We start from the raw sequence: 13616 nt of genomic DNA on the forward strand, positions 1-13616 counted from the left end.
AGATTAATTTATAAATGGTTAGGTCGAGATTCGAGAGATGAGATTTAATACCGGTAAATTAACTCTGTGATTGTAATACGTAGCGAAAGCCCTTTATGATCTGATTAATTGATGCATTGATGATTGATTATTATGTTTTACCCTGGATTATTGTTTATTAGTGAACCTATGCCCTAGGCCTTTTAATATTTGTTTTCTCCCTACTTTATTTTCCCTACTCATATTCATCGTAGTATAGTCTTTAATTACAACAACATTGGTTACCCTGATAATCTAGATTATATAATTACTAAGGAGTAGAAAGACTTGTTTCCATGTGAATTCGACCCTACTTCCCTATCTGCATTAGTTAGAGGACTTAGGTAATTCTTTTGATTAGGGGATACGACTTTACCCTGTCAATGCCGTACCTAATTGCCAATACAAGTAAGCTAGTGTAGCTGCGCCCCAATAGTACTCGTTAATAGGGACATCTCCAAGACATAGCTCGTGGAGGAAGGAAGGATGCGTACGGTTACCACTCTTGTCTTTAAACAGTGAACCTCCAAGCACTAACCACAAGTACACAGTATAATGTACACTAAACTGCCTCTAAGCCTCCAACGTCGAGTCAATAATCTTATCAGTTAACACCCCACTACCCTGCCAAATCGTCTTTGTGCCGCAAATCTCACGCAAATCATCTGGAGTCATTTCCATGTCTTCCATGGAAACTGAGCACGCGTTCTATAAGACGTCCGTGCTAGGTGTAGTGGTGACCATCTTACTATGGACACGTAGCCCAAGAATGTTGTACACATCGTGCAACATGATCGTGATCTCCCCAAATGACATATGAAATGTGTTTGTATTTGGTTGTCATCTCTCAACAAAAGCAGAAATCAACGACCAATCAAGTTTTTTAAACATAAGCCCGGGTAAGTGAGATAACCAACTGGCATCAATCAACTTGAGGTTCTCCACTGATTGACAACCTTGCCACTTAACTAACTCAGAACACAACTTTGACCTACTCAAACACCGCAAAACACTTCGATCCTGCTCGACTCATATATATCGTGCCACGTGACCAGCAAAACTAGGGATAACAGCCCCATCGATCCTCTGGACCACCTGGCATCGGCTCCTACACTAATTATGTCTCTGCCGAGCTGGTAGTAGGCTGACTCAATTGGCTACCAACAAATCTCCCATGCTGACCCCTATATACCATATGATAATCCTGAGGGTCCGATTCTTCATCCCGGTCACCAGCATAACTAGCTGAGTCTTCGTCCTCCTCGTCAGATGTAGGTAGTCCACCTGGCGAATACATGGGCCGACTACTTCCTAACTGTTGGTCTCCCGACCAACCACTAGTAGACCCATATTGCTGCTCGTGCTGAATCGGTGACCCAGTCATTACCGAACGAGATGACTGTCTCCTAACAAGCGCATTCAAACGTCGTGATATTGCATGACGAGCACCAAAACCCTCGATCTACATTAAATAAGTACAACATCAAATATTAGTAGTAATTACAAAAAATACTACTTGCTTAAAGTTGGACTACAAAAAATAATATTCAAATAAATTAATTTCATACCAACACCCTTAACAATAATAATAATAATAATAACAACAACAATAATCATACTCAGAAAAATAATCATACCAAGCACAAATTTTAAAATATACTAATAACATAATTATCACAATAACAACAACAATAATCATAATCACAAAAATCATACTAACAATAACATACTACTACTACTACTACTAATAATAATAATAATAACAACAATAATAAAAATAATCATAATAAAAATCATCGAAATAACAACAACAACAACAACAATAATAAATAATAATAATAATAATAATAATAATAATAATAATAATAATAATTCTATTACTAATAATAACAATAACATTACAAATAATGTACTAATAACATAATAATCACAATAACAACAACAACAATCATAATTACAAAAATCATGCTACTAACAACAATAACAATAATAATAATAATAACAATAATAATAAAAACAATCAACATAAAAATCATAAAAATAAAAATAACAATAATAATAATAATAATAATAATAATAATAATATTAATAATAATTATTCACGAAAAAAAAATTAAAAAATTAGAAATTGGGACTTTCGCCCAAAATTTTCGGAAGAACCTTGGAGGATTCGCCTGGAATTTCCAGATCATCCTTGGGTTTTCCGGAAATTTCAGGCGGATAAGGAGGATTTGGTAATTCCAAGCGGATCCTTTAAGGTCCTTTCATAAATTCTGGGCGGAAGTCCCACTTCTGTTTTTTTTTTTTTTATATTTTTTATTTTTTATTTGAGGGTTACCTGTTCGTCGCCGCCGTAGGTCACCCTAATTTGCCTCGGTTCAGCCATCCTTTTGCCTCGTTCTTCAAGTGGTGGTTGTTGTTGGTGGTTGTTTTGTTTTGACTTTTGTTTTTTTTTTGTTTTTAATTTTTTTTTTTCAGATTTTAATTTTCTAAATTTTTAGAGAGATAAAATGAGAGTGAATGAGGTTAGAGTGTGAAATATGTGAGTCGTTGAGTGGAAATCCCGTATTTATATGATAGGGGTAAAAAAGGAAATTCCTTATAAAAATGCGAGCGATAATATGTAAAATGGGAGCGACGTTTAACAACCCCTTTTTTTTTTTGTTTTGAATCAAAAGAGGCAAGAAAGCAAAAGAAAAAAAAGCTAAACTAAAAACATTAAAAACAACCTACGGAGGGACTAAACGTGGTATAGCCACGCCCTTAGAATTCTCCTCTAAGGACTTGTTCTCTTCATATGAAATAAGAAGATTTAATCTGATTTTCATAAGATTTGATCTGAATTTTTTATTACCTTATCTGATTTAATAATTTGATTAAACTTTGACCGCATTTTAATAATAATCTATAAAGAAAAACATCATCAAAATGGATCTTGTTAGATTCGTCTCATTCTGAACCATTGAAATATGTAATTTTCATAATTTTTGTTGATAGTTTTGATCTTGAATGTTTCTGATCTAGTCCGCTCATATCTTAATTTACTAAACAATACTCCCCCCATTTTTAAATACTTGCTCCATTTTCCATTTTCGGCCGTTTTTAATTACTTGCTCCATTTCCTTTTTTTGGAAAGCTTTAACAATATTTAATTCATTTCTCACACCTAGTGGACCCAACATAATATTCTCTTTCCTCTTATTCTTCCACTACTTTTGCTTTTTAAAATTTTTTATTCTCTCAACTACCCCACTACCTTTATATTTTATTACTTTCTTCAATTTCTCCTAAAACTCCGCGCATGAAGAAATAGAACAAGTATTTAAAAACGGATTGAGTAAGTAATAAGTACTCCTTCCGTTTTTAAATACTTGCTCCACTTTCCTTTTTCAGCCGTTTTTAAATACTTTCTCCATTTCCTTATTTGGAAAGCTTTTACAATCTTTAATTCCTTTCTCTCACCTAGTGGGCCCAACATAAACTCTCTCTCCTCTAATTCTCTCCACTACTTTTGTTTTTTTACATTTTTTTTATTCTTCTACCAATCCTTCTACCTCCATATTTTTATTACTTTCTCCAATTTCTCCTAAAACTCTGCGCATGGAGAAATGGAGCAAGTATTTAAAAACGGAGGGAGTACATGATTCAAGTTGAAGCGAACATGTCCTACAACAGTAATGTTACTTACTAGTCATGACCCGGAATATAGCCCTCGCCAAAAACTAGTTAGGCAATTGAACACCCCCAATTCCCATCTAGAAATAACCGGCACCTTCTCATTCAAAAAACACAAAACCAAACAAACCTGCGTTTTCTCCCATACACTCGCACTCTCCTTACTCTCTGCAAAACCTAGTTCCCTCATTTTCTCTCTCCTCCCCAACAATGGCGGCGATGATGCAGCCCCAGATCATACTCCTCAAAGAAGGCACTGACACTTCGCAAGGCAAAGCGCAGCTAATTAGCAACATCAACGCTTGCACTGGTATCGCCGATGTTGTTCGCACTACTCTAGGTCCTCGTGGTATGGACAAACTCATCCATGACGATAAAGGTAATACCACCATTTCTAATGATGGTGCTACTATTATGAAGCTTCTTGATATTATTCATCCTGCTGCTAAGATCCTTGTCGATATCGCCCGTTCTCAAGATTCTGAGGTACCCCTTTTCGTTTCACTAATTTTTCTAAGTTTTTTTGTCAAGTTATGGAGATATTATTTGTTGAAATGTGTTGCATTTTTGCTAATTTGTGTTAATTTAGCTAGATTTAGTGATTAGATTGATTGTTTAATTAATTGAAGTGGATGAATGAAGTATGTTAACAGATTACTGATTTAATTCTGATGAAGTGTTGCTTTTTAATTTAATAAAAGTGATGCTGGGGTTGGTGTTTTGATTATTCTAGAACTAGGGTTTATTTGGGTTATAATTGTTAATATTAGGGTTTGGTTCGGGGTTGGTGTTTTGATTGCTCTAGGCATTTTCTTTTCATTTTTCGACGTTTTTATGATACACCCTTGTTTAAAATACTTTGCATTTATACTAGTACAAGTTGAATTGAGCTGGAGTTAGAATTGTATAAGTTTTGGAAGTAGATGGAATGAAATTTGCAAACTTTTCATTGATTCAAGTTTGATGATTAGTATATAATTTTGGAAGTAGGTTGGGATTTCGTTTTTTTAAAATAATGGTTTTTGTTTGAAACTTTTTCATCAATTTTCTCATGGTGTTATTTATTTGAAGTGAGCATTGTTTGATTTATTCAACCCTACCTGACTAAGTTTAAGTAGAATTCATTTTAATTATCTAGTTTGCGTTAAAACATCTTTTTCATTTTTGGTAGATACAATTACATAATAACCTGAATTGTTTGTTATATTGATAAATCAATCAAATGGTTGGATTATTCTCTGGTTATGTGAATTTGGATGATTTATTTACATATATTAATTAATAAACATGTTGTTTTTAGGTTGGCGATGGTACTACAACAGTTGTATTACTAGCTGGTGAATTTTTGAAGGAGGCAAAGCCTTTTGTTGAAGATGGAGTCCATCCACAGAATTTGATTCGAAGTTATCGAATTGCTTCCCAATTGGTATTGCATCGTGATTTGGCATTATTGTTGTAGTTTAATCTTCTTGTTGTTACATGATGAGTCTAATACTTAAATTAATATTCTCTGGAAATTTAATATATTTGCAGGCTATTGAGAAGGTTAAAGATTTGGCTGTTAGTATTGAAGGAAAGAGTTTAGAAGAAAAGAAAGGCTTATTAGCGAAGTGTGCAGCAACAACACTTAGCTCAAAGCTTATTGGCGGAGAAAAAGATTTCTTTGCAAACATGGTTGTTGATGCGGTTCTTGCTGTTGGAGTTGATGACAGGTTGAGCATGATTGGAATTAAAAAGGTAATTATTTGATTATTTTTTCTGTCTGTAAAAAACTCCAGGAGAGTGTATAATTTTAGGTTTGGGTTTTGGAGGGTTGTGTTGATAAGTTTGAAAAATGACCTTATTTAACCTATATTGCTGTTTGGTTGTCTACTTTTTGTGTTGGATGTTTTCTTTATTTTTCTTTTCTGTTATCAATGAATTTCTTAAGTTTTTATGCAAACTAGCCAGGTCGTTTTTTGGTTATGGTCATTCGTTACTTAAATTATTATTGTGAACTGTAGATTCAAACTAGAAATTTCTAGTGTGCTTGTGATTTGGTCTTATGTCAGTTGGAGCTATCGTGGAGGCAAATTCTCTGTTTTGGGTCAGCAGTTGCAAGTAGGAATATGATTTATGGTGAAGTGAAATAGTGCATCCAGCATCTCTGTAGCTCTATAGTGGATGTTGTATTCTTAAATGTTTTGGTCTATGGGGTTTCATAAAGCGTTATTTAATTATGCAAATGTGGACTACTTCTCAATTTAGATCTTGTTGATTTGAAGTCTGTTCCAGATTAAACAACTGTTACTCTAGACCCACTGACCCACAAAGATATTATTGAGTAAATGCAATAGTATGAATGCTAGCAACTGCTTCATTCTGTAGGAGTGCCCACTTGACTATCTTGCAAAACCTGAATATTTTTATTAGCTCCTTTCACGAGTTTTATTGCCTAAGGAAGACATTTGAAGTGCACAAGTAATTGCTGCTATTACCTTACCGTAACCCTCTTTACATTGAGATTAATACAACGCCAGGGAATCAAATCAATCTGTGGTCTGGATGGAAGATTAAATAAAACTGAGTTTTGAAACCATGCTGAAGGAACTTAGTGAAATGACCTTGAATTTTGAAAGAAGGGGCGCCAATGACAGGCTGCCCTTCAGAAAAATGTGACCAGCTTCTGGACTTCTGTTAGAAGTTACACTTCCCCTCACCTTATTTCTTAAGGAACCACTCACAAATTTCAGCAATCACTTGCTCCTATACTGCTTAATGATCTTATATTCTTTTTTCTTACATATATCACACACAAATACATGTGTGAACATGTACACATATTTGACCCTTTTTATATGCTCAAATGAATTGTTGTTAACATTTTCTGGGTGCCTTGATGGTGGATGGGGCTAATATGGCTGGGTTTTCATGTAGGTACCTGGAGGCAATATGCGAGATTCATTTCTTGTCAACGGTGTAGCATTTAAGAAGACGTTTTCTTATGCTGGTTTTGAACAACAGCCTAAGAAGTTTGTTTCACCTAAGATACTTCTGTTGAACATTGAGTTGGAACTGAAATCTGAGAAAGAAAATGCAGAGATAAGGTAGATGTGGTTGATAAATTTATGTTGATATATTGTATTGATTTGCTTTTCTTCATGCTCACTCCTCTCTACTGCAGGCTTTCAGATCCATCCCAATATCAGTCAATTGTTGATGCAGAATGGAATATTATCTATGACAAATTAGACAAATGTGTGCAGACTGGTGCTAAAATTGTTCTTTCACGGTTGGCAATTGGAGACCTAGCAACACAGGTATTGACTTTTGGGGACTCTTTTTGATGTTTTTATTTATCTTTTTCTTGTAATGTGTTTACCTGATAACCTGGTTTAATAAGACCAAATTGAGCAATACTCTTTCAAGTTTTGATAGACAAGTTTCGAATCCCTTTTTCGTTGCAATCCATTGGAACCTGTCATGTTTGGGTTTCATCTATGTGACCTATGTGACAAGTGAATACAATGTATGTCATGTTAGAACTGTGGAAGATGCCTTAAGAGGCAAAGAATTTTAAAAAGGGCCGAACTAGGGAGGAGGGATGCCAATGAATATTTAAGATGGATATTGGTTTTAAATTTTATATTGCTTAAGGTTAATTATGCTTGAGAATGTGGGATTGTGAAGATATTGTAAGTTTCATCGTTAGTTTAGTGTAGCTATATGTTATAATCAATATTTTATAAGGTGATTGGTGACAATAAATTTAGGCGCAAATAATATTGTATAGCTATTAAATTACTCATAATAGGGTTAAGTTGTAACTGGTCAAGAGAACTCAATATTGCATTTACTAGGTGGTGAAGATGAAATACTTGGAGGTACAATCATACTAGAAAAGATAGCATAACAATGGAACAATAAGAGATAACTTGGGAGGTGACATGTATTTGTAATAAGTTAGACGGAGTAGGCATTTTGATGTTAAGAAGAGGTAGACCTAAGAATAATCAATGATGATGTGGTAGGATTTACCCTACTTAGAGCTTATAGAAGGCATGACTTTTTGTAAAGAAAGAGTGGCATGATCACAAGAGGTGAATGTTGTGTATCATCTCCCATCCTTTCCTTCTCCCTCTTTTTCTTATGTTGTGATAGGGATTACTTTGTACTTTTACATATTCTATTTTATTTTAACTCACCGATATTTAAATTAATACATTTGTATTTTTGCTATTGCTGTTTGTAATGTCACTTCCTAGCATTCTTAAGTAGTCTACTTTTTCATCACTTGGTTATCATTGTTAGCTACTTTCTAAGTTGTAGTCAATTAAACTTGTTTATAAATTTGTAACGTACATTTTTTTTTGTTTATAATTAATGTTTTTATGTGGGTGATTTGTTGATTGGATATATCCTCTAAAATAGCCTTTTACTAGCAAGGGTTGGATTGCATACATCTGAACCTATGTATAAACTATTTTCATGAAATTTAGTTTGGATCATTGCATTCCTTTAGTTTATAATGTGTCCAGTGTCACTTGGTACGTCTTTCTTTCATAGATTTGTTGCTATGTAGTACGTTTTCCAATGGATTGAATACATAAAAAGTTCTCTCCCCTTGCTCATCTGTCTATTATTATAATTTTGACATTGTAATAATTTCTTGGTGATTTTTTTAAAATTTGCTATCTCTCTTTATTGTGGAGCGGAGCATCTCTCATTTTATTTCTGGGTTCCAAGCACATTGTAACTATTTTTATGGATTTGGCAATAGGGTACGTGCTAAATTTGCTTTTGCCATTTTCTTATTATTTATATTTAGAAACATTTTTTGATAGATTTAAATTGAGTAAAGCACAAAGTTGGGTACTAAACTTTGGCATTTGTTGCAGATTGAGTATTCAACTATGTGATGTTGCAATTTAGGTACTAAACTTTGTACCGATCATTGTTGACCAGTTGTAGCCAGTTAACCAAAGCATTTAAGACATAGGCTGAAACGATTATACTAAGTTGCTAAGTTTTGTCACTAATTATATAAGTAAGGGAAGACAGTGGTCATGTAGGAAAGAAAATTGAAACAAGTGACATGATTCCTCCCAACTGTTATAGAATGATCCCCTCGTACATCGCTTGCATCTACTGCAGTTGACAACCGTTGTTAATGGCTATTTCTAACCTTATTGTTAATTGGCATTTTTTAGTAGTAATAGGGACTGCAGGAGAAGATAGTGCAAATCTGTTACATTTATCAAGTATAAATAATGCCTATTTAGCACACTTAGCAGTAAGTAGTAAGTGCATCATAGACATCCTAAAATCACTATATAGGGCCTGTTCTCTTTAGCTTAATTTCAGTTCTGTTTAGCTCAGCTTAGTTCAGTTCAGTTCCTAATTTCCTTTTCTCTCATACAATTCAGTTCAACTTAGTTCAGTAAATCACAACAGGCCCATAGTAGCAGCTAAATTTGGCCAGAATTGAAATGTAGCATTGTCAGATGGATTGGTAAACAAAACGAAAGCTGCTACTCTAATATGGTGTTGAAAAAAATGTTGACAACCATTCTTACAGCAAGAGTTACACTATGTTTGGATAGAGAGGAATGGATGGAAAGGAAGAGATGAGAAAAGAAAGGATGCACCATCCTTTGTTTGGATACCTTATGCAAGGAGGGATGGGGAGGGAATTGGGAGGATTCATTTTCCTTCCCCTTTTAATAAACCAAATCCCTCCATTGTTGGAGAGATTTGGTAGGAAAGTTAAAGGCCACCTTCTCCCTCCCCTCACCTCCCTTTTCCTCCCCTTCCCTTTCCCTTCACCATTGTTATCCAAACATAGTGTTAAGCAGGCATTTTCCTTGTTAAAGTACCTGTTGCTCCTTTGCAGAGGAAGCGGATAATTTACCTTTTTTTAAAAATAAAATAAAATAAACTGTAGTAACCTTGCTGGAAAGTTAATAAACTCAGGCAGGTTCAATACAAAGTTTAGTACCTAGTTTGCGACAACTGAAAGTTTAGTACCCAATTTGCAACAAATGCCAAAGTTTAGTACCCAATTTGTGCTTTATTCGATCTAAAATGTAGATTGATTACCAGGGGGGAAATAAAATTTAATTGTATTTGTACTATATTGGATCTATATCTTACTACTTTGCTGTTGCCATTTTCTGTATCCATTTCATATTTTGTCTGTGTCCTAGTTGGTATGTATTCATTTTGAGTGATATTGTAGTTGAATGCTTTACAGTTTGATTTTAATATTAGCTCACAGCCATGCTGAATTCTCCTTATATGTAGTATTTTGCGGATAGAGATATATTCTGTGCTGGCCGTGTTGCTGAGGAAGATCTACAACGTGTTGCTGCTGCAACTGGTGGAACTGTCCAAACATCAGTCAACAATATAATTGATGAGGTTTGATTAGTTTGTTTGCTTCCATTAGCATATAAAAGAGATTTAAAATTGTTTGTATACTGAGTAACCTTGGACTTTGAAAAGGTTCTTGGAACATGTGAGATATTTGAGGAGAAGCAAGTTGGAAATGAGAGGTTCAATATTTTCAGTGGATGTCCTTCTGGTCATACAGCCACCATTGTTCTTCGTGGTGGAGCTGATCAGGTGAGTGGTGGACTGCCTAGTATGCCGTTTAATTTTGCTATGTTCTCGTATTTGTGTTGATATTAATTGCTTGTGCCACTTCAGTTCATTGAAGAAGCTGAGCGCAGCCTGCACGATGCTATTATGATAGTTAGAAGAGCTGTTAAGAACTCTACAGTGGTTGCTGGTGGTGGGGCCATAGATGTATGTGATATTACAAGAGAGTTAATTCTGCTGTAGTCTAGTATCATTTTCTGTGCTGACTTGGGATTTAATTTTTCTAGATGGAAATAAGCCGACACCTAAGGCAGCATGCCAGGACTATAGCAGGAAAATCTCAGCTTTTCATAAACTCTTATGCCAAAGCTTTGGAGGTTTGTCCTGATCTTGCTTCTGTTCTAATCGCTTTGAAAAGCTTCTTTCCTATATAGATGGTTTTTTTTTTTTTTTTAATTTTTTTTTTAATTATTTTTATTTTTTTTTTTTCCTTCATGGAGGCATGACCTGCATTGGAGACTTTGCAGCTCCATTCGTTTCTTGCTTCTCATTATTGCATTATTGTGTTGCTAACTTGCTATAGATATTAGTTCTGGATGTGCCATAAATTTTTCCTCTTCTTTTTCTATACTTCCTTGAATTATTGCAACAATTGCCTTTTGTAGAAATTTCTCATCTATTGCAAAAATTCTCTTCTGGGAGACATTTTACATTTGAATTTATTACTTTGCCCTATTCTATTAGCTTTTCTCTCATCTCCTTTCTTATAATCACATGGGTAAAGCTGGATCACCCTACCCCTTTTTAGTTCTTCCTTAATCTTTGTGCTAACCCAGTTGTTTCAAACATGAAGGACAGAGGAAGTATATTCATAAAAGATGTTGCAAACTTTTACCATCTTCCTTTACCTTTTTTTTTTAAAAAGATTTTATTTTCTTAAATCTGGTTGCTTATATTTTAGAATACTTCTCCCTTTACATGCATTTTCTCCTTATATCAGGTAATTCCAAGACAACTTTGTGACAATGCTGGATTTGATGCGACAGATGTGCTGAACAAATTGAGACAGAAGCATGCACTTCCCTCTGGTACTGTTGCTTCTATATCTATGTTTGACGGTTTGACCCTATAATATCTCAAAAAGATTAAGTCTGCTAAATTGTTGAATAGTAGCTTAATCTATACTGTTTATTTGTAGGGGAGGGTGCTAATTATGGGGTGGACATCAACACTGGAGGCATAGCCGATTCCTTTGCCAATTTTGTTTGGGAGCCAGCAGTTGTTAAAGTATGTATTGTTTCTGTTTGTGCTTGACAAAGCAAATTGTTTTTCTTTTTATTGTGCTAACATTATGCTGTTCCAGATTAATGCAATTAATGCGGCTACAGAGGCAGCATGTCTCGTCTTGAGTGTTGATGAGACAGTGAAGAATCCCAAGGTACAAAATCATGATATTGGTGCCGCTACTGGTTTGCTGTTTAATATTTTGATGATTGATTATTCATTGTATTAATTATTATTATTATCATCAACAACTCAACATGTCTTGTTGATATTTCGAGCACTTAATTATGTTTTATCCTTGAGTAGTAGCACAAATCCACTTCAATCTACACATGCACTGTTCTCACTTGGGGAAAATGACTGGTTCTTTGTCCTATCTAGCTACAGCTCTTGCCCAGCTGCTTCGTACGTTAGTGTAGTGCCAGGCTTTGATGTTGACGTCCCCACATCAAGGGGCCTTGTCAATTTTAGGAGGGAAGGTGTTTAACTTTTGAGGACCCAGATTATTGTGGGACAGTATTAAGTGATTTTCTTTTTCTTCGTGTAATGCAGTCAGAGAGTGCTCAAGGTGATGCTGCTGCTATGGGAGGTAGAGGACGAGGTGCAGGTGGATTCGGCGGTCGTGGACGAGGAATGAGAAGGCGATGAGCTTAATCCTGGGGATTGCAATCACGTAGGAGTTAGCTGAAGTTTTGATGTGATGCCATCCTGTCCGTACCATGTGAAGTTATTTGAGGAAGGGCAATGTTCAAGCATATCCAGTTGAGAGGAAGACAATTGCATATAGGCTAAACCAATTGTGCTCTAGACTGTTGGGTTAGTTCGAATCAAAATTGTGCTTCCCTGTGTGTGTTGTGCTTATTTGTGGCGCAATTAAATTCTAGTAGTACTGCTTGATTGAATATAATGTTGAGGGGATTAGGGAAGGTTTGAAAATTTTGTTTGTGTAGGGATCAGCTGGTTTGTTATTATCGGAATGCTCTGTTTTTTTTGGGCAATGCTTTATGTATTCGCAACATACTTTTTATACATTTATTTTAGGCACCTTTGCCAAGCCAATGTCCTCAAGTATGAATAATTATTATGGGATAAAAGAAAATACCAAAATAATAAAATATATATAATATATTCTGTCCAAAAAAAAAATAAAAATATAATACCTTTATTTGAAACAAAAATAAATATAATACCTAAAAGTATATAAAGGAATAAACTAACATGAGCATACTACTAGTAGTACTCACTCTGCTTTTTTTTTTTTTTTTTTTTTTTTGAAGGAAACACTCTGCTTTATTTTTCACTTCCGGTTATTTTTAAATACTTGTTTCATTTTCTTATTTGAAAAACTTTTACAATATTTAGTTTAACTGGTGGATTCAATATAAATCATACGCATTATTTTATTAATTTTATATTCTCTTTTCTTTAATTCTTTTAATTACTTTTGCTTTGTATAATTTTTTAATCTTTTCACCTACTTTACTACTTTCTTATTTTATTAATTTCTCTAATTTATATTAAATCTCTGTGTACGGAGAACTGGATTAAGTATTTAAAAGCAGAGAGTAATTTTTATTATTGAAATCCAAAGAACAATTTTTATCTACATATATTAAGGAACAAACTTTATAATGTGAAGAACATACAATCCACACCCAAAGAAAATAATTGTAGACACTTAAGAATGTCTTCCCAAAACCAAACCCGATGATGAACAACATTCCACCGCCATTATTTGTTGGGTTGAGTATCTAATCTCTGGAGTGTTTAATCCATTTTTCCATTCAATACATTTCATAAACCAACTCAATTTTAAGCCCATTTCCCCAAATCATTACATATTTTCCTCTCTCCGTGTCCACATCAAAAACCGAGAGAAACTGAATATGTGGCCCTATAATTTTGATCCAATTATTATTTGGTTGGATAAGCCTTTCAATGAGCTTTCCAACAGTATATTATAATTCCGATTCAAAACAAATAAGATATGAGCCAAACACTAAACTCGACCCAAAAAACGACACCCTTTCACTCAAACGACCATATCTTAAAATCTAAAA

General features: G+C 34.4%; 1 protein-coding gene across 1 annotated transcript; it reads left to right on the top strand.

Moving 5' to 3' along the window:
* Positions 1-3772: 3772 nt before the first annotated feature.
* Positions 3773-12587, top strand: LOC145629185 (T-complex protein 1 subunit eta). Its single transcript, XM_081681726.1, has 13 exons — positions 3773-4179; positions 4994-5119; positions 5227-5430; positions 6610-6779; positions 6857-6992; positions 9976-10092; positions 10177-10296; positions 10381-10479; positions 10560-10649; positions 11273-11360; positions 11471-11559; positions 11636-11710; positions 12109-12587. The coding sequence occupies exons 1-13, from the start codon at positions 3904-3906 to the stop codon at positions 12202-12204; spliced, it is 1686 nt and encodes a 561-aa protein (XP_081537852.1). The 5' UTR covers positions 3773-3903; the 3' UTR covers positions 12205-12587.
* The last annotated feature ends 1029 nt before the right edge of the window (positions 12588-13616 follow it).

This window comes from Chenopodium album, chromosome 4 (genome assembly GCF_948465745.1).
Source record: "Chenopodium album chromosome 4, dcCheAlbu1.1, whole genome shotgun sequence".
Classification (NCBI taxonomy): Eukaryota; Viridiplantae; Streptophyta; class Magnoliopsida; order Caryophyllales; family Amaranthaceae; genus Chenopodium; species Chenopodium album.